This window comes from Chenopodium quinoa, unplaced genomic scaffold (assembly GCF_001683475.1).
Source record: "Chenopodium quinoa cultivar QQ74 unplaced genomic scaffold, ASM168347v1, whole genome shotgun sequence".
Classification (NCBI taxonomy): domain Eukaryota; kingdom Viridiplantae; phylum Streptophyta; class Magnoliopsida; order Caryophyllales; family Amaranthaceae; genus Chenopodium; species Chenopodium quinoa.
The window spans coordinates 1359271-1380990 of NW_018743292.1; the positions used below are offsets into that span (position 1 = coordinate 1359271).

The window sequence follows — 21720 nt, forward strand, 5'->3', positions numbered from 1 at the left end:
CTATCATTTAAGCGAGTTTAAAAGTTTGCAAAAGAGAAAAAAGGTTCTTGACCTTCTCGTAATGTTCTATTTTCTTCTACTAGTTTCATATATTTTTTTATTTACTTTTATTAACAAATTGAATAGCTTTTTAAAATTTCCAATTTATTATGTTTCGTATAGGGTTTTGTTTACTCATACCAATGATATGATATAAATAGCTTATATCGAAATTTCAACTACTTTTATAACAAAAAAATAAATAAATAAATAAATTGTAAATTTGTTAATACTACATTCGATTCTTGTTACTCGCAATAAAGAGGGGCTTGCGAAAACCTAGGCAAAAGATCTTAAGCATAGTTATTGAAAAATAAAGGCATATAGTTAACTATTAATCCAACCAAAAAAAAAAATTAACTAAATAACCCACCACCAGCAACAGCACAGAAACCACCACCCACCACCACCAGCAGCACCGGAAAATAGAACAAGTAATCCTCCTTGGTTTATAAACATGCTACTTTACTACTTTAGTCTTCACGGCCAAATACAATAACATATGAAGCATAAGTAAAGTAAATGAAACACATACAGATAACGACGAGACAAAACAACCACACACAACAAACAAATCGCTTGAACCCATCGCTACTAAACATAGCGACATATAAATCATGAGCACTGTAAATTAAGCATCCATGCTTGAACCCATCGCGACCAAACATAGCAACATATAAATCACGAGTATTGTGAACAAAGCATCCAAAAGCTCCGACAAGGTATAAAAGCCATACATAAAACACAAATTGCTTGAACCCTTTTCCCTCATTTTCGTCATCTCCAGTTTGCACCCACGCTAAATTTTCACTAGCACCAACAAACATCTCAATCAACAAACCAAGAATTTGATTTCTTTCAATAATACCGTGAATTAAACTTGAATCCAAGAACAAATCACCAATAACTTCATCCACCATATTTTCACAATTCCCAATCTCATAAACTACTAATTCTTTAGCTTTGGCATATGCTTCGTCGACTTTTTTTTTAGTATGAAAATTCCTAATAGGAGTATTAATCACCTGCTTTCTTGCCTCTTCAATTCCCATCTTCATCTCAAAGTAATTCCTCTCAATAAACGTAATGAAGTCCCAACTAAAGCTCTCTTTGTCATCGTGTATACTTGTGTAATTAATCATCTGCATCATCTTCTTCTTTTCACTTTGTACATACTGCAAATTTTCATACAAAATTTGTAACATTTGATCAATGGCTACCGATGTTAAACCTTCGTTATCATCTATGCCTTTGCCTTCATGTTGTATGTTGTGCATGAAAATCGAATGGCAATTGTCTCTGTCTCGGGTTTTGTTACATATATCTTGGATAAAATAGTTTGTATCTAAGAGAAATAATTCACCTTCAAAACTGCAGAATAATGGACGAAGATATGAGAGTAGAATACAAAGAATTAACATGAATTTTTTTGAAAAGGCTGCCATTTTTCCTAGTGTCTCTAACACTAAAACTTGCTACGAGTACTAATTATTAATTAAATTTTACTTGTGTGGAAGATACATTACACAAGTAGGATAATAGGTCAACAAATGATCACTATAAAATTTTCATAATTTATGTAACCATTTTGGGAAAAATAAGATATTCATTTACTATGCAATATTGCAATGAATAACAAAGAATCATACGTAAAAGGTAGGGAGTTAATGATCTTGATCTTCAATTTTTATTTACTTATTTAACATAAAATCTTGTGGAATTGGTCCATAATATAACTGTATACCCCATATTATGCAACCATTTTAGGAAAAATTAAATATCCATTATGTGATGACTTAAATAGAATCATAGAAATTAATATCAAAGTCTGATACTTTGCTATCGCAAATAAGAAATAACATTACAAAATCTCATATGAAAATATGGAATCGGTCTACAGTAATACTCATAATAATTTTTGCCAATCATTTTAGGAAAGTAACCTCTTGGCCTCTTCTATTCAGACTCAAAAGTGGATAACAAGATAACTGTCATCCTACCCTCTGCAAACAATATATAGCAATGGCCAAAATCAAGACCTATCTTGGTAGAATTTACATAAAAATGTATTTTTTCCCCTAAGTGTACTACCATCTAGTCTTAACTAAACTTTAATGTATGTGAACAATTAAAGGTCAAATGCAACTATGCAAGAACAGAGCCATAACCCAAGTAGATCAGGAAGGTAAAGTACAGTAACATCGAAGCCTAAATCTATTCCTAGGGTTAATAGACAAGTTATAGAATGGAAAGCTCTCAGAAAAAATAAAATTAGTCAAGAACCTAATAATCGAAAGTTGAACAAACTCTGTCATACACTATGCTAGATGCCAATCAAATCAACTAACTTTTTGTGGCAAATTTACCTTTTAGCCACTACAATTTTTGTGGCAAAGTAAATTTTTAGCCACGGTAATTGTGAAATATTGAAGAAGAATAATATGCTTGATTGTATTCATGGCTCTTGGCCAAAATATATAGCATGATGTACAAGATAAGTATGGCAAGAATATTGACAATATTATCTACTTAACATAAATCTATCCTTGCCAGCTAAGAGTATCCTAATCAAATAATCAAACCAAATCAAATCTTCAACATATATCATAGATCGTAACACCCCCCCTCAAGTTGGAGCATGGTGAGGATCTAGAATGCTCAACTTGGACAATAGGAAATCATAATGTCATTTGCCAAGCGTCTTCGTAAAGATGTCCGCCAACTAAGAATTTGTAGGTACATATGATGGAGCAATAATACCATCAGTAATGGCATCTCGCACAAAATGACAACCAATTTCAATGTGCTTGGCTCTTCATGAAAAATCGGATTTTTAGCAATGTGTAGAGTTGACTGACTATCACAAAACAATGGAATAGCCTTGGGATGATGCTCTCCCAAGCTCAATAACAAATCTTTCAACCATTTCAGCTCACAAGTAATTGCTGCCATAGAGCGGTACTCTGCTGACGACGTAGATATCGTATGCTGTTTCTTTGTCTTCCATGAGACTGGAGATTGGCCTAAGAACACTAACCAACCTATCATAGATCGACGAGTGATTGGACAAGTAGCCCAATCTGAGTCACACCACCCTTAGAAGAGTCAAATCACTGTCTGCCCGAAGCAAAATGCCTTGCCCAGGAGTACCCTTCAAGTATTGAACCACACGCAGAGCAGCATCCCAATGCTTTGTTCGAGGACACTACATAAATTGAGATAAAATGTACACGGAATAAGTTAGGTCCAGTCTTGTCACCGCAAGATAAATTAATCGACCAACAAGTCGACGATAGGCCTCCGAATTCGCCAGTAACTCTCCATTCGCATGTCCCAATCTATGATGTTCCTCTATCGGACAACCACTAGTCTTTGCACCTATCAAGCCAACCTCAGAAATAATGTCTAGCGTATACTTACGCTGACACATAAATAAACCTGTCGCACTACGAGCAACCTCAATGCCAAGAAAAATATTTCAAGGGCCTTAGATCTTTCATTTTAAAAGAATCTCCCAAATAACCTTTGAAAGCCATAGCTTCTTTTAGTAGCTTCTTTGCTTCACGATATATCAAGGGCCCTAGATCCCATAGCTTCTTTGCTTCACGATATTTAGTCAAGGTAGAATTGACATCCGGATCAATTTTGTTAGTTATCCAAGAGACTAACATAGCATTTATGGTATTCCACTTCGACTAAGTACAAGGAGGGGTCGAACCAGTTATTGTGCCATCTAAAAATTCATACTTTCGTCGCGCCTCTAATGCCATACGAATATCGGCGGCCCAATCATCATAGTTATCACCCTTAAGGCGAGTCGGGGTTATAAAATCACCTGGACGATCTTGCGATCCTAGGTAAAACGGGGAATTTGGTTCTATTTTTTATGGTGGTGGTAGAGGTGGTGGCGGTGTATCACCGGCCATTGTTGTGGTTTACTGTAAAAAAATTCAAGCCTCTAATACCATGTGAAATATTGAAGAAGAATAATATGCTTGACTGTATTCATGGCTCTTGGCCAAAAGATATAGCATGCATGATGTACAAGATAAGTATGGCAAGAATATTAACAATATTATCTACTTAACATAAATCTATCCTTGCCAACTAAGAGTATCCTAACCAAATAATCAAACCAAATCAAATCTTCAACATATATCATAGATCGTAACAGTAATTTTTGTAGCAAAAGCAATTATTTAGCCACGATAATTCTTGTGGCTAGAGGTTTGTTAGCCATGAGAGTACTCGTGGCAATCCTATCTTTTAGCCACGGGGATATATGTGGCATAAAAATCAATTCATGCTACACCCTTATTTTATTGTGGCAAAATCTTAGTTATGGCCACTTGTGCCACTGGAATTTTTTGAGAATTCCTGTGGCTAAACTACATAGCCATGTGAATTTTTAACTTGTGCCATGATTTTTAACGTGGCAGAAGTTGCAATTTGTTGTAGTGTTGATATATGATGGTAATATGGTATATAACAAGTGTGAAGGTAGGTTTTGTTCTCTTAATCTTATCTATAGTACTTATTGAATAATCTATAATTATCATATTAATAAATATATATAAATTATTAAGATATTTGCATATGAGTACAAATAAGTTGAAAAACATATTACCACTACTTTTAATGAATATTAATATATACAAATAAGTATCAATGAGTTTCAATAATAAGTATTCAATAAGTTCAAATAAGTTTAAAATAGATATCACTATATCAGTATAGCACAAATGCACAATGCCAAATGGTGGGGAATTCAAAAAAAAAAAAAAGAGAGAGAGAGAGAGGAGGAAGTAATGTTAGGGGTAACGTTAAAAAAAAAGTTAGGGGTAACGACAACGGTAGTTTAACTTTCACATGTCATGGTTTCGGGAAACGTACAAAGATTTTTTTTTTTTTTTTTTTTTTACCGAGGTAAGAAGAAGACTTCTAACTTTCTAAGTATAGAAAGTCTTTGTTTGTGCTACACTGGTCTAAACTTTTATTAGCAAAAAATAGCCATATTATATGCGCATACTCACACACCATATTATATTAGTGCAACGAACATTTTGGTCTACCAAAGTTGAATTTCAGCTAAGCAAAGAAAAGGCACTCTTCCTCACTGCACAAACAAAAACAAAGTAAGAAAAAAAAAAAAAAAAAAAGTAAAAAAAAAAAGTAAAAAAAAAAAGTGAAAGAAATCAAAATTAAGGCGCGGAAAACTCATCATCGGGAAGAGAAGAAGTAATGGCAAAAGAGCTGTACAATGCAGTTTTGAACGGCAACAATGAAGTCATTAATACAAACATTCACAGTATATATCTTTTTGCGAAAACCCATCATGGAAAAAATAATATAGTACATAGCTATTCGAAGTAAGCAGCTTAGTTTTGCGGAAGCTGCACTGCAGGAATTCCCCCAACTACGGTGTGAGGAGAACTCTGATAAAAACAACCCACTGCATATTGCTGCTGAGGTGGGAAACACAGAACTTGTAAGGATACAATGCGAGCAGCTAACGGATAATATGAGGCCTCTGACGATGAAGAACTCGAATGGAAATACGCCTCTTCATGTGGCACTTATCTATGGTCACCTTGATATTGCATCTCTTTTTGTGGAGAAGGATCATTCTTTGGCTGCTGTTGTCAACGACGACATGAAAGTTCCCCTTCATCTTCTTATCAAACACTGTGCTGCTGCTGCTACTAAAGAAAGTAAGTTTTTCTTTTCAAATTTCCATCCCACTCTTTTTTACACCATCCCGAGGATTAATCTACCCATTTATTATTATTATTATTATTATTATTATTATTATTATTATTATTATTTAAAATTTTATTTTTTTACTGGTATTATTATTATTATTATTATTATTATTATTATATCTCAAAAATAGACAAAGTCATACAACCTACAAAAAATTAGTGGGAAGTCGAGATACAATCTGGCCCCCACTCCTCTAGCTATTACAAAACCTATCATAGTGAAGATATGAGCAGCAACACATGCCCTAATGTCCTGAGTCTTCGAGAACTTCTAGAACTGCTTCAGCAACGTAACAACCTCCCTTTCTAATTCCCCAAGTGAAGAGGATGAGAAAGGAAGGAAGTCATATCCAATTGCTCGACAATTGGATTCGTACTTGACCCGCTTCTGATGGGCCGCATCAGCCACAACTCGTCCAGGAACAAAGTCAGATAACACGGACTGTGTCAAAGGAAAAGACCCTGTCAAGTCAACACAAACATCGCGACCACGATCCCAGGAATAAAGTAACACATTTGCAAGTCTGAGGGCTCCGTTGTTCCCTTCAAACAACCCAATGTCCACCTCCTTTCTAGCTGAAATCCCTGACCGATAGCAAACATCAATAAGGGTATCCTGAACAACATTATGCCGATGTTTAATGTCCACAATACCAACACAAGACACCGCATGATTACTGAAAATATTCCAGTAAAAATTCTTGAACAAGCAGAGCACGACGTCGTGATAGAGAACAATGGAACACCCAATTGGTAGCACAACACACATCAGTAAGTCTTGGCGTTCATCATCTAACCCAACCCCAAAATAGGGACCACCAGAAGCCAAGTAGAGGTGTGGTATCCTTACTGTGATTTCCACAATGCTGATTGTCAAGGAGGTAAAGAATAGGTGGATTCTGCAGAAGCGGTAACCTTTGTAAAATATATATTTGCCAATTTCTTCATGAGTTTAGGAGCAACAACCTCACTAGGATTACTCAAGATGTCAGACTCTGCCGTTCCATTAAACAAACACAACGCATCCTCAAAGGCTCGTCTAAGACCAACAATGCCAGCGTGTCGTAGAAGTTGTGTTTGCAACCCAGCAGACTGTAACCGAGAAGCCAGAAAAGCATAATGACGAACATCACCTGCGGCATAAACACTAAGCCCTCCGAAAGCAAATGGTAAGGTGCAAGCCGCACTGCCAATCGCCAAACCCAGGCCCCGAAGCAATAACAATACGCTCCAAGGATGATCGAAGAGCCCCATCGAATGTACGCTGAGCCGCCTTAAAAGTACTTGGAGGACAAGTACGCAATGCAAAGTAGAGTTTAGAAACTACGGTACATGCCCTAAGTAACAACAGCTCACACTGAGGATCATCCGGCATAGCAACCTTATCTATAAGCGCAATTGTCTTGGTCACCTTCTGTATCACCAGCTCACCATTAAAACCAAAATCAGAACTAGCAGGACCACCAAGCAACTTAATATCACACAAAGGTCGAGCAATATTAGGTGGAAAGACACCCACAAGTCTGCTTCAAGGGTTTTTAGCAAGCTAGAAAACTTCAGTTTTTTCCACGTTAAGATGTAGCCCAGAATGAGGTCTTTCTAGGGCTGGCAAAAGCTGACCCGACCCGACAACCCGACCCTAACCCAACCCAAAATAAATGGGTTTTGATAGAGATTTTCAACCCGTTTATGTAATTGGGTCAACCCGAACCCGACCTGAAGTTAAATGGGTCGGGTTCAGGTTGAAAATCTCAACCCGAAACCAACCCGCATAAACCCGTTTATTTAATTGGGTCGGTTTCAGGTCGGGTCAACCCGAACCCAACCCGCTTAACTTAAAACCCTAATTTTAAAATATGGGCCAAGCCCAAATTATCTAACCCTAAGCTAATTTCCTCTTTCTCTCGCCGCTTTCTTTCAGACTTTCACTCAAACTCTCTCTCTTCTCAGTTTCTCTCTCTAACTCTTGAAGATTGAAATAAAAATTCTTGAACCTTGAAGATTGAAGCTTCATCTCAAACATTCTGAAGGTAATAATCCTATTATTCGATTTTTTATGAGTTTGTTTGCTCATGAGTCATTTGTTTATGCAATTTCCTTGATTTGGTTATGCAATTTTCAGATTTCTTTGATTTTTTAAGCGATTTTTTGCTATTATGGTTTATGTATGCTTTGTTTATGTGATTTAATCATTTAATGTTGTTCGTTTGTTATTTTCTTACTCTGCAATTTCTTTCGAAGATTTGATTTGTTATTTACTTATTTTGCGATTATTTGCGATTTGTTTATGCGATTTTTTGCCCTGATTTGATTTTCTTACTCTGCAATTTCATGAGTTTGATTCTTTATGTCATGACTCATGAGTTTATACTTCTGTTTTTCATGTTTATACTTCGGATATGAGTGTAATTCTTTTTTTAATTTATTCACAGATGGCTAATAGCCCTAATCCTGATGAACCCATTGATCTTCCAGATTCTGATTCAGATGATGAAGTTTCTGATTCTCATCAAACGAAATCAAAGAAGAAAACCTCTAATGTCACCTCGCTGAATAAGCCTGGAATTCATTTCAAGCGCCAACGAAACTGTTATTTTGGACATGTATTTGGTTTTCTAGTTGAACTTTTATTTGCCTACTTGGAAGTATTTTGGACATGTAACTCTTGAATTATGTTGTTAAGTTATGTTTGCTTGAATTATGTGTTGAATTTGAAGTCTTGAATACTTGAATCTTACAGGTTAAAGAAATTAGTCAAATCACAGGTTAAAAAAATTACAGTATAAAGAAATTAGTAAATTACAGGTTTTTATTTTATTTTTTTTTAATTAAAAAAAAATCAGATTTAGGCGGGTCGGGTTCAGGTCGACCCGTTTATAATCAGGTCGGGTTCAGGTTGGTTATTTTGACCTGTTTAAGTAAACAGGTCGGGTTCAGGTTGGGGGGTCCTGACCCGTTTATGTAAACAGGTCGACCTGAACCCGACCCGACCCGACCTGTTTGCCAGCCCTAGGTCTTTCCTCCATAATCAACTGCAGAACCTTCCCCACCACCAACGTGTCCCCAATAACAGTCGTCATCCAAATACCAAGCCTGAAGATATACATCAAAATTGTCTCTGATTTTACACACCAGAGGTTCAAAGCAAAAAGCAAAGGACCAAGGAGATCACCCTGCTGCACCTCCCGAGACGACCATAAGGTTTGGTCCCCATAATACAATCTGGTTGGATTAGAATAGCAGAATTCAACCCATCGTGAAATGCCCGGACAACGGCGACGAACCTCACGTAACATGACTGTACGATCAACTAGATTGAAGGCATTTTGAAAATCAACCAACAACATAGAAAGACCAACATCAGAACCACGGTCCTCAATCAATCGATTCACTGCATGAAGAATTGCCTCACCACCTGAAGAAACCCCAACACCAAAATTAAATCCACTTTGAGCCATTCTAAATTAATTTATTCATCTACGATAGATTTTAAAAGTGCAAATGTACAATTATTTTAGGAACATCAAAATAAAACCAAGTGTACACGTATATCGGGAACTGAGGAAGTATATGAGTATACAACAAATTCAACACTCTCAAATTTAAGAGGTTGTTTGGTAAAGAGAAAATTGAATGTATGCAACAAATTCAAATACGGAGTAAGTGTTACATTTGATATGCACATTAACACAATCATTATTCTAATTTAGAGAGTAACACTCTCCCATTTATTAGCCTTATCAAACTAGTAAAAACAAATGAGTACGTATTTCCTTCGTCAATCATAAAGCTTTCAGTTGTGAAGCTAGAATCTTATGAATACTTTCAGAGTAGCAAATTTACACATTTATCGTGTATATTTGTGTAAACTTGGGAGTATATGATGAATTTGAAAATTTTCATAGATATATGGTGAATAAATAAAAATCTCAGGAGTATATGGTGAAAAAACCGGAAAAAAATGTAGTTGATTGGAAAAACCTAAAGGGATGCATATAAGAAGCTAAAAAGAGAAGTTTTTTTAAAAAAAACATGTTTTTGTCATAAATTACTAAATATATACTAATTTAGAAAATAATAATGTTTGTATAATTGTATATATAGCCGCTCTTAGGACGGCATATAATGTCATTATATGCAGTCCTATAATTTGATAATCAAACATGTCGTAGTACTTTAATTTGATATACAGTACAAACATTATTCACAATTCACTAGTGGCCACATGATGTGAATTATATTACTGAATTACCTATAACTAAAAGGTAATCATACTTCTACATACATCTTTGAAAGTTACTTTCTCCTTTGTTTTTTTATTAGATGTTATACTATTTTTTTTTTCTCGGACTCCAATGCAATTTAAAGGTAGGAGAGAGATAGAAAAAAAATATTATGGTCCATGTGATTGGAGAGAGATAAAGAGAAACTATTGAAAAAAAAAAGTAAAACATCTAATTCCAGATTTCCTTTTTAGGAAAGTATGACATCTAGAGGTGTCCACCGTGCGAGTCGTGCGAGCTGGGTTAGGGTTAGGTGGGTCGCGGGTTGGGGTTTCATGACACACGGCACGACACACGTAGGGTAGGGTGGGCCGGGTCGTGGGTTGGGTCGGAGAAGTTGGACACACCAGGGTTAGGTTCGTGGGTTAGACGAGTCGTGGGTGGGTCGAGCTGGGTTTGTGGGTTAGACGGATCGTGGGTGGGTCGAGCTGGGTTTGTGGGTTAGACGGGTCATGGGTGGGTCGAGCTAGGTTCGTGGGTTAGACGGGTCAAGGTGGGTTAGTGAGTTAGGGTGGGTCGAAGGGTGGGTTAGTGGGTTAGGGTCGGGTGGGTTTGTGGGTTAGGTGGGTTAGGGTCGGGTGGGTTAGTGGGTTAGGGTCGGGTGGGTTTGTGGGGTAGGTGGGTTAGGGTCGGGTGGGTTTGTGGGTTAGGGTCGGGTGGGTTCGTGGGTTAGGGTCGGGTGGGTTGTGTGGTGTTTTAATTTTTACAAAATTAACAATTTGATGGCTTGCTCTTAATTAAGATGCCTACGTATCCTTATATTATAAAATAAGGAATCAAAGCCAGCGTAGTTCTTATATTGTACTTCTTTTGAAATTTGGGGGGGGGGGGGCTTGGACCTATCTTTAGAAAACTAAAATTTAATTTTGCAATTAAATTGTAATTTTCGAAAAATAAGTTGCCTACGTATCCCGATAGAATCAAAGCCCACGTAGTTCTTAGCGTACCTGATTTAGACTTTTCTAGCCACCCATGTTTGTTGCATCATCATCCCCGGAAGCTGCATCATCCGTTGACGACTCCAATATCATCACAGGATCATCTTCATCGTCTTTGTCTTCCTTTAAACCTTGAGTTCTTCTTTCAGCTTGATCCCAATCTTTCTTACAAACACAAATTTGAATGCTTTCCGGAGTTAAGCGAGATCTTTTTTCATCTAACACTCTTCTACCTGCACTAAAAGCAGACTCGGAAGCAACAGATGAAGCGGGAACTGCAAGTATATCTTTTGCAATTCTCGCCAATATAGGAAAACTTTTTTTATGTTCTTGCCACCATTTTATAATTTGAAAGTTGTTGTTGGTCTCATGTTGATATGACAAATAATCATTAATAGCAAGTGTTGAAGAAGATGATGATGAGAATGATGTAGATGCTTTGTGTTTTTTTTTCATAACTTTATCAAGAAAACCAAATCTAGAATCGGAAGTGCTAGTAGTAGTTGGTGTTGCCAAATCAAAACCATAAATAGATGCATAATGATCATAAAGGTCTCCCAAAACAGATTTGCATTTGTTAATATATTCACTAACATCATAATCGATACTTAAACTTGTATAATAAAATTCTAAAAGATTTTCCAAACCTTCAGCTTTGACACTGGGGTCAAGAATAGCAGCAATTCCATAAATGATTGGAAATTCACTAAAATAAGTATGCCACTTACGTTTCATGCTATCAAGAACGGGACAAAGTCCATCAATCTTCATATGCTCTTCGATGGTGTGAACAACTTTAACACACTCAATTATGACTAAATGAACGTTAGGCTCATAAATATAAGAGAAAATATGAGTTGCACTATCAAAAGCATTTAAAACATCACGAACAAAAGAAGCATTAGTCCAATGACTTTCGGTTATTAACTCAGTAGGATCAACACGAGTCTCATTGTAAAGTTGGGTCAAAATATCACGATACTTTATAGCATCACTCAACAACTTGAAAGTAGAATTCCAACGGGTAGGGGTATCAATAGACCATTGTCTTTTCTTAAGACCTCTCTCTTTACACATAGCTATGTACTTTCTTCTAACTGACTGAGTAATCCTAATCCATTTTATAACTGTTCTAATTGGGTTTAGCAATGGTTGCAACTCAGCGAGACCCTCTTGAACAGACAAATTCAAAATATGAGCACAACATCTAACATGCAAGAGACTACCACCCAACAACAAATTCAACTCGGAGTCATTTTTCAAATAGTCAATACACTTTGTGTTTGCAGTTGCATTATCAAGAGACAAAGAAAAAACTTTATTATTCAAGTGAAATTCTTTTAAACAATCCAAAATACGAACTTTGATGTTAAAACCGGTATGCCTTTCTTCCATAGCTTGAAAACATAGTATACGTTTTTGAATAAACCAATCATCATCCACCCAATGAGCAGTAATGCAAAGAAAAGGTTCGCCAAAACTAGAAGTCCATGTATCACTTGTAAAACTAACACGACCATCAAAAGTACGAAATTATTCAATCAAACCACTCCTATACTTATAATAAGAAGTTTGTGTATAACGTCTTAGGGTATTTCGGGGGACACGAGTAAATGCAGGTTGTAATGCAACTTTATTAAAATGCTCAACGTTTGCATTTTCACCGTAACTAAAAGGGTATTCATTAGCAATAACTAAAGTACTCATTTCATCAATCATTCTATCTTTATTATAAATGAAAGGTGTACCTCCGCCGGGTTGGTTCATGTATCCACCCAATTGTGTTTGGACGCCACCCCCCGAAGGACGGGGGCCATTTTCGAACAAGTCGTGTTTATTTTGCAAATGCCGACTCAAGGTTCCGGTTCCATCTCCCGTTTTCCAATTATATGACTTGACATTTGCACCTAGCGCCTTGCAAACTAGGCATGTACACGTGAACCTCTTTGGTTGACCAGGTTGCCATCCCGGGGGTGTGACCTCAACTCGTTCAAAATGTTTCCACACCCAAGAAAAATGTGCTCGACCTCTACTTTCACCGCCACCACCTTTCATAAATCAAATTATTAAAATTAATTTTTAAATGCTATTCATGAAAATAAGCTTTTAAATTTTAAATATTTTAATTATACTTATTTAAACGCATTTTTCATGGTAATTAACTAATTGTAAATCATAGAAAATTGGAAACTAAACTAACTTTATAATCATTAATAATAGTTTTTTTAAATATTCATAACAATAAAAATTTAATTAGAAATTACCTTGAGATGAAGGTTGAGATGTTGGTTGCGATGGAGGTGGCATAGTTGAACTTGATGATTGGTGGGACTCGTGGGAGAAATGTTGTGGTGGAGACGTTTGAATATTTTGCCTATCTCCTAAACCATAATCTCCATATTCATTGACAAATTGGTTTAAATTTTCCGTATTAATTTCATACGAAAAATTTGCACCACCACTCCTTTGGCTACCACTTCGACCACCACTTTGACTCCTTCCCATTCCTCCTCTTGAACTCATTTTTTTTGTATGATTACTAATTATAATATGGAGAAGAACTTTTTTTTTTTAGAATCTTAAGAATACTAATAATAATATTAAGGAGATTTTTTTTAACAAAAATATAACTCTATATAACACTTGAGAATTTGAGAACAATAAGAATTTTTAAGTAAGAGAGAAAGAAAGCTTGAATTTGTGTGGAAATTTGAGTGAAATGGAATTGGTATTTATAGGAAAAATAGAATGGATGATCATACACTTAAAAAACTAGCCGTTAGATACAAAAAACTAGCCGTTTTTTTTTTTAAAATGGATGTTAGGCCGTGCGGGCCGTGCGAATTGTGCGGGCTGTGCGGGCCGTGCGGGTTGTGCGGGCCGTGCGGGTTGGGTGGGTCATGCGTGCGGGTTGGGTGGGTCATGCGTGCGGGTTAGGTGGGTTGGCTCGTGCGGGTTGGGTGGGTCATTCGTGCGGGTGGGCCGTGCGGGCTGGGTTGTGCCAGGTGGGTCGGGTTAGGTGGGTTCACGGGCTAGGTGTGTCGAATTAAATGAGTCAAAACGGGTTGTGCGATTTGGGTCGAATCAAACGGGTTAAACTGAGCTGGGTTGAAATGGGTTGTGTCGAAAATTTTGGACCCACGACACAACCCGGATTAAATCCGAGCTGTGCCGGGCTGTGCCGGATTGAAATTGGGTCGGACCCACGTGACCCACCAGCCGTGCGAGTTAGGGTGGGCTGGGTCCAACCCGGCCCACTGGCCACCTCTAATGACATCTAATAAAAAATGAAGGAATTGAAGTATATTGTTTTTGTAATGTTTAGTAGTTTGTACTTTGAAGTTTAGTTCAAGTTTTGCTCTATGATCACAATATCGTACGTAATTGTGATTATGTTACATCTACTTTTATCTTTCCCGCAGTTCCTTCAATCGACGAGGATGTGATGAATGATATTATTAATAACAACTTAAGGGATCCTAACCATCATCTTGACAAGGACGGTCTCAGCCCTTTACTAAGAGCAATTCAAGCCAATAACATTGAATTTGCCAAAAGGTAGTGTTCCCATTGCCCAGAGCTAGCAGAGCTCGCGGACCGTGAAGGCCAAACTTTGTGGCAATTGTTTGTACACCTACCAAAATCATCAATTAACTTGGTGCCCGACTCCTTCAAGCAAGACGTTGTATGGAAAAAATAAAATAACAATGATGAAAACTCGCCATTGCATCTCGCAATCAAATTTAACCGCTTTGATGTTGCAATGGTTTTTCTAGGCAATGATAAATTCAAATACCGTCAACCTCTTCTAGAAATACCAAACAAAGAGGGTGACACACCCGGCAATATAATAGAAGCCTTACCGTATCTTCCGCCTGAGGTAAAGTTTTGTTGCTAAGTTGCATACACCAACTCTTTTCATTCCCTAAGCGCACTAGTAATTTTCAGATTTAAGGTTATTAATAGATGTTATCCCTTACTAACAATTACAAACACATAATTTAAAGTATTTTTATCTAAACATTTAGTTACTTTATGGCATAGTTTGAAAAGTTCTTATGGGAGAACTCTATGATGATTAGCACAAGAAGCATGTGAGGGATTCCTACAACGCAAATGAAAGAATATGTGAACACAATGGGTGTAATAGCTGCTCTATTAACAACAATAACATTCACAGCAGCATTTACGGTTCCAAGTGGCCTTAACCAAGAAAAAGGGTCCATTCCTCTATTGCTTACTTCCATTCAAACTAAAATTAAATAAAACAAATAATATAAATATTATTTATGTATTAACAAATTACGTAAAATCATTTATAAATCTTAAAGTTACGTCAACACGTAAATATTGTATTGTACATGTTAACACATATATAATTATATGCATTGATATATTACTAAATATTTAGATATTATCATTCTTATATTAAATAATTCAATGTTAAACATATTATAGATATTTTTAACTATAATTTTTCATTAAAAACAAGTGAGGTTAATTGACTCTGTTACTTTGAACTTCGATCCGCTTCTGAATGAGACCAAAGCTTTAGGGGATGTTGGGATATCTAACATCAATCTAAGGTAGGTTCTCTTGGTTGTGGATTACAAATGAAAATAATGTTGAAGTATAGGTGTGACTTGTGTTGCAACAATCCGATAATACTTTGGTTATCAGGTATGTGATGCCAATAGTACTACTAGTGGAGACAGGGCAGAATAACGAGTTGTTAGCAGAGGTATATAAGGTATTGTATGTATGACAAATTAAGTTTATGTAAGTTGAAATAGGTTTAAAAAAAAACATATATTTAATTGAAAATAACAGGCCCTTATTTTTGGTGTGATTTACTATGATAGTGTTTATGTTTTATAAGTAGAGTTAAAATATCATAATAATCTTTCCCTATTTTGTGTTTACATCTCCATTGTGTCAGATATAAGCTTTCTATGAGTTTGAAGTTGATGGTATGCTTAATAAATGAGTGATGAATTAAATTTACTTTTAGATTGTTGATGCCTAATATAGAGTGATAAATTAGAGAAAATATGTGCCTCTATAAAAAAAAGTAATACTCCCTCCGTCCCTTATTTACATGCCTACTTTCCTTTTTGGGGTTTCAAAACTACATGCCTATTTATTTCCTCTTTTTGATGAGTTGTCATCAATTTTCTTTTATTTATTTTTTTTTTTACTTTTGACATCATTTTTCAACGCTTTCTCTCTCTATCTCTTCAATAATTACCAACTACCTTTTCATTCTCTCTCTATCACTCTAACCCCACATGCACATTTATCTTTTCTAATAATGGGTTTTAAGGAATCTCTAAGTTCCTTAATTCCCGTGATAAATGGGAAATATAAAGACCGATTATAGATAATTCTTGTTTGTGAATAGAGTAATAAGTGTGATTTTACTCACTCCATTAAGGTCACCTCATGTACATAATATGAGTGTGTTCGGCAAAATGTAGTTGTGAGGTAGTTATTAGCTGTGGTGACAGATGTTAGTTGTGGTGATAGTTGTTAACTATGAGGATTGATAATTAAAGTATGAGTGTTCGGTGAGTATTTGTTGATTAGATGTTAGCCTGTTACATACAAAAAAAAAAAAAAAAAATTTACCCTAAAAGTATATATTATATCATCAATAACTACCTTTAATTTAGCTTTTGATAAAAGCTATTTCCACAAATAAAAGCTTGTGCCGAAATGAATACCATTAAAAGTTCGTCATATACTTGATTCGCTATTTGGCAATCAAATTCTTTTTCCGCTTGTACAGCTAGTTGTGCTCTTTCTCCCCTCATCACTAATTTGTCCCACATATTTTGCCTATTCTTTGAAAAAAAAAAAAAAAAAATTTGAAATCAAAGATCTATAAGTATTGGAACAATATTTTGTAAACGGAGGAAATAATTTACACCATAAATATCAAATTCGTAATTTTATGCCGATTTGACCAATTAAGTAACAATGAAGGAACCTACTCCTGTAATGTAAAAGCACAAAGTTTGAACCATTTGAACAAATATTGTCGTTCAAGTAAATTAAGAACAGTTTTAACACGTAAATGTAAGTACCCTTGAACCCAAAAACTCAATACTTACACGTTGCTTTACCCCTAAACAACCCCCACAACGTTGGAATCCTCTTAACCGTCCAGGTGAACACAAATTGTAAGTGTGGGAAAACTGCTTAACTAACATCAACCTTTTTTCTTTGGTCTTCCAAAATAAGTAAAAACCCTACATCTTTGGAAAGATTTGGACCTCATAATATTCTCTGGTCATCACTTTTGTTTGAATTTTCACAAAAAAATCACATCTTTGCTTCTTGTACATTCAATTCTCTTCCAAATCTTCCATTCTTCAAGCACGTTTCTTCTTTACAAACCCCCTTTAAATCCCAGTTCATGCATCTTTCAGATTAAAATCCTGAAAATTCTACCTGTTTGAACGCCCACCAACTGTTTGTTAAAATTCCCCAGAGAATCTCATTTGTCATTTCATTGAAATTTTGAGGGTTTGATCATTTGGGTGTTGTTATTTTGGTGGGTTGGGTTTTGTTTGTGAGAACAATGGTGGGATCTTTCTCTTTACTGACTTCCCCTGTTATTGATTCTTCGCATACTTGCCCTTGTATTTGTTTGGAAACCATGAATTCATCTAGTATGAATCTCAAGAATGGTGGAGATGTCGGGTTAGGCAGGAAATCGATGGGTAAAAAGCAATCAAAGAATAGGCAGATTGGGTCATTGGAGCTGAGTAGCTCTTTTGTTGATTCAGGGAAAGAATTTATGGGTATTGTGAATAAGAGGAGCTCAACAAAACAAAGGAAAGTCAGAAGCCCTGTGATTGTCAGTGAACTTGGAGGACAGTATGAGGACAATTTCGAGGACGTCAAGACGGTAACATCTTTATTTGGGAATTTGTCATTGGTTATATTGAATATTTAAGTTAGTTGATGTTCATATTATTTTTGATTTCATCATTAAAGCTACCGAGTGGATTTAGTTTAATGAATTGTTTAATCTTTTTGAATCATATTGTATTGAATTTTGCTGCAAATTGGACTTATATAATCAGTTATATGACTAATGAATTGTTTTAGTTTGTTAATAATCATATTGAATTGAATTATGGTCGTCGACACTACAAAGTGGACTATATCTTCAGTTATATGATTATAAGTTAGTTGTACTGATGTATGCATTGGTAACGATAGAGTTTACAGATCTTGGTGAATTCCAGGATTAATTGTGGTTTGTTCGTCATATGACTATGTTAAGGTCTTGTTGCATTGAGAGCTAATGCAATAGGAATATAAAAGTTTTACCCTTCTTTTACATGCCTCAGAAATATAAATTGATATACTACCTCCGATTACTTTTATATGTATTATTTAAGAGATGTAAAATATTCCAAAGTTGCATATAAAAATAATCGGAGGTAGTAATAAATAAAAGTTTGCTATGCTAAAATCTTCTCTGTATCCTAGTTTTTTAAGTGAATGCATATCATCGTGGACCTGTAGTGCTGGCTGTAGTTCTTAGGAATGTGATATATGTGCATGCTTCCATAGGTTCATGCTATTCTCTGTAACCTATCTTAGGCAAGGTTGTAAATTTGTTTATATTCAAGACGCTGTCACGAATGTTTAGGGAGTCTTATTTCAAAGTCATGTTGCTAGGGGAAAACTTGCTACCTGATGTTGTAAACTTGTTTCTTAAGTCTGTCTTTCCTTAACTTCTGTTTCAAATGGAGGAGTTAGCTCTTGGATTAGAAACATGTACTTCAATTTATATAAACCATTCTCACACTGCCATGGAGTTATTTACTATTTTGTACTACAAATGAAAAGAAGTGAAGAACCGTTTTAGTTTGATCAATTTTTTGGCTCCATTATGGGCAGTCGTAAACATTGATGACTTTACTTGATTTTTTTTTATTTTTTATTTTTTATCTGCTTTATTTATTGCAAATCTCGTTATACAACATACTACTCCTGTAGTCCTGTTAAACTAGATAACTCTGCAAAACTTTTCTATGTTGATGACTAACGATATTGTCTCTTCTTCTACATCAACTTTTATTTGATGAAGATATCTTGCTCAATTTTGCTTGCAGCAATTACTCAACTATTTTACTTACAAAGCTACAAGGACTGTTTTAAACCAGCTTTACGAAATGAATCCCACTCAATATACGTGGCTCTATAAGTAAGTAGACATTTGATTATCTTTTACAGTTTTTACTTTTTTTGTATGCCTTGCACCTCATCCTTTTCTCACTACATACTATTGCCCTGGAGAAGTAAGAATTAACTTGGCTGGCTCAAAACTGTTAATTTCTAGTGGCCTAGTTTCAAGGGTAATGTTTTAGTCTTCATGACGTTTTTACCTCTTTTGTGACCTGAAACATTACTTGTGGCAAACATAATGAAAGCTTGGAAAATCAAGCATGAGGAGTTCAAATTTCAGAGCTCAAAACATAATGGGGCTCCTGTTTGATTATGTATGTCATTGGATTAATATTAGTATAAGTTCAAACTTTAGAGTGGTCATAGAGCTAAAAATATGATGACTCTTTGTAAGATGCATCTTTATTTATGCTCTGTATTCAGTTATTTACAATCTTTGAATCCTGTTAATGTTCTAGATTGATGACAGATATGCACCATTTCAACCGAGCATCTGATAAATGCTTTAAGTTTTCAAAGATATTCTCGGTTGCATGAATTGAATGAACTGCAGTATTTCAGCTTCATGGACTTGGGTTTTTGTCAATGCAGTTTTCTCGTTGCTAACAAACCTGGAGATGGGAAGGTGTTCATCCGTAACCTAGGGAAAGTAAGTTTCTGAAGCCATGCTTTTACATTCAATTGTGAATCCCGAGCTTCAAACCCCTCCCTACCAAAATAAGGGAACAAGAACCAAGGGATAACTCAACATACTAACTCTTGTAATTGATAGGAAAAACAAGAACTTGCAGAAAGAATAATGGTAACACGCCTTCATTTGTATGGAAAATGGATTAAGGTGTGCTAGCAACTCATCTCCTTTCTTCCTCAGTATCAATTTACATGCAAGTCCAAGTAAAATGGTTTGGATTTTTTTTCTAACCCCATAATCTTCCTGACATTTTGATGCAGAAATGTGACCACGGTGAAATTTATCAATTCATATCAGATGAAAACTTGGAGTTGATGCGGGAAAGGCTATTGGAGACCATAATATGGCCTTCAGATGACACAAACACAGAAAAGATTGGTTAACTTGCATTCGAGGGTATCTATTTTTCGCTACTCTTTGGCTGTCCTGTTCAGTGTTTCCAGAAGTCTTCATCGAAAGATTATGATGAACAATACTATGGTGCTTTTTGTAGATGCATGCTTTTGTATATAGTATTGGTTATTTTAGGCTATTAATTGTAAGAATTTTCATTCTGATCTTCACTTTATTAGATGTGAAGTATATTGTTATCAATTACTAAACCAAATGATGTTTTACTCTTTCTTGTTTGATCAGAGCTTCAAACAAGAATGATGTCCTAATTAGTCAATTCCTCCTGATTTTGGTTACTTTTGACCCAAAAAAAAAATGAAAAAAACAGTCATTTCTTCCTGATTAGGGGGATGCGTAGAATCCGTATATTATGCCGTTTATAATCATGCTAATTTTATATATATATATATTTTTTTTATCAAAAAAGAGTGGTAGTACATGACTACATGATATTAATTTGGAACATTCCTCTAATCCTCTATTAGAGTATAAAGTTGAGTAGTTCACTGTTTCTTTCTTCCAAAAAAAAGAGTCAAGTAGTTCACTGAAAAGTTTTAGCTCTTAGGCTAATTTTACTGAACTGAAATTATTTTTGCTAAACTGAAATTATTTTTATTGATTTTTTGTTATATTTATTCTTTAAAGTTACTTATTTTTATTAAACTGAAATTATTTTTACTGAACTAAACTTATTTTTACTGAACTGAAATTATTTTTAGTAAATATTATTTTTTGAAGGTGAAATGAACAGGAAACATATCCTTCCCAAAAAGCAATGGAAAGCCATCAAGAAAGTCAGCCCAATCAACTGACATAGAGCTATGCAACTGTATTTCATCATAGTGATAGTGAATGATGTCCTTGGCTACCCACCGCTTGTAAGACTCTCGGTACTTCTTCACATGGAAAGGAACCCAATCTTTGTGTTTCCAAATGCTTTTGAAGAAGCTACAAGTCTGGCTAATGTTATGGGAGGTATGACAGTCTAGCTTAGAAAAAAGCTCCATGACAAGAATTTGTTCAATAGAGAACAAAGGGTGGGCTTTACTCACTCCATCAAAGTTGAGATTTTGGGGGATGGCCATCCATGCGTCGTGTCCAAAATTCATGTTACCTAAACAAAAGCATATACAGTCAGACTACATTCAAACAATATTTTACACAAAGTTGTCATGATCACATAGTTCAATTTTATTATGCTATCCCATACTGTAGCAAAAAAACTCAAAATTCAACAAAGCCCTTCGATCCAATTAAAATTCAAGAACGAAGAAATGTTGTTGAAATTTACATGTGAATATATTGAACCAAAATTTGAACATGATTATTACAAGATCAATTTGAACACTTATTAAACAAAAAAGAATAGCGCCTAGCTAGCGTGAGGTACAAAATTATACAAAAGAACA

The 21720-nt window shown here is 35.4% G+C and overlaps 1 protein-coding gene and 1 long non-coding RNA gene across 2 annotated transcripts; both read left to right on the forward strand.

Annotated features, from left to right (window-relative positions):
• The first annotated feature begins 7753 nt into the window (after positions 1-7753).
• Positions 7754-8517, forward strand: LOC110736000. Its single transcript, XR_002514180.1, has 2 exons — positions 7754-7831; positions 8234-8517. It is a non-coding gene; the product is annotated as an uncharacterized LOC110736000 (long non-coding RNA).
• Positions 8518-17111: 8594 nt separating this feature from the next.
• LOC110736222 (chaperonin-like RbcX protein 2, chloroplastic) lies at positions 17112-20653 on the forward strand. Its single transcript, XM_021916386.1, has 5 exons — positions 17112-17935; positions 19155-19246; positions 19819-19876; positions 20000-20065; positions 20179-20653. Exons 1-5 carry the CDS (start codon positions 17606-17608, stop codon positions 20299-20301), a joined length of 669 nt encoding a protein of 222 aa, XP_021772078.1. The 5' UTR covers positions 17112-17605; the 3' UTR covers positions 20302-20653.
• Positions 20654-21720: the final 1067 nt, after the last annotated feature.

What these genes read in the sequence shown, in the direction of transcription:
- LOC110736222 (XM_021916386.1), top strand. Translation starts at nt 17,606, where the DNA reads ATGGTGGGATCTTTCTCTTTACTGACTTCCCCTGTTATTGATTCTTCG. An exon ending in ATTTCGAGGACGTCAAGACG is followed by an intron (nt 17,936 to 19,154) that starts GTAACATCTTTA and finishes TTTTGCTTGCAG; the next exon opens with CAATTACTCAACTATTTTAC. An exon ending in CAATATACGTGGCTCTATAA is followed by an intron (nt 19,247 to 19,818) that starts GTAAGTAGACAT and finishes TTGTCAATGCAG; the next exon opens with TTTTCTCGTTGCTAACAAAC.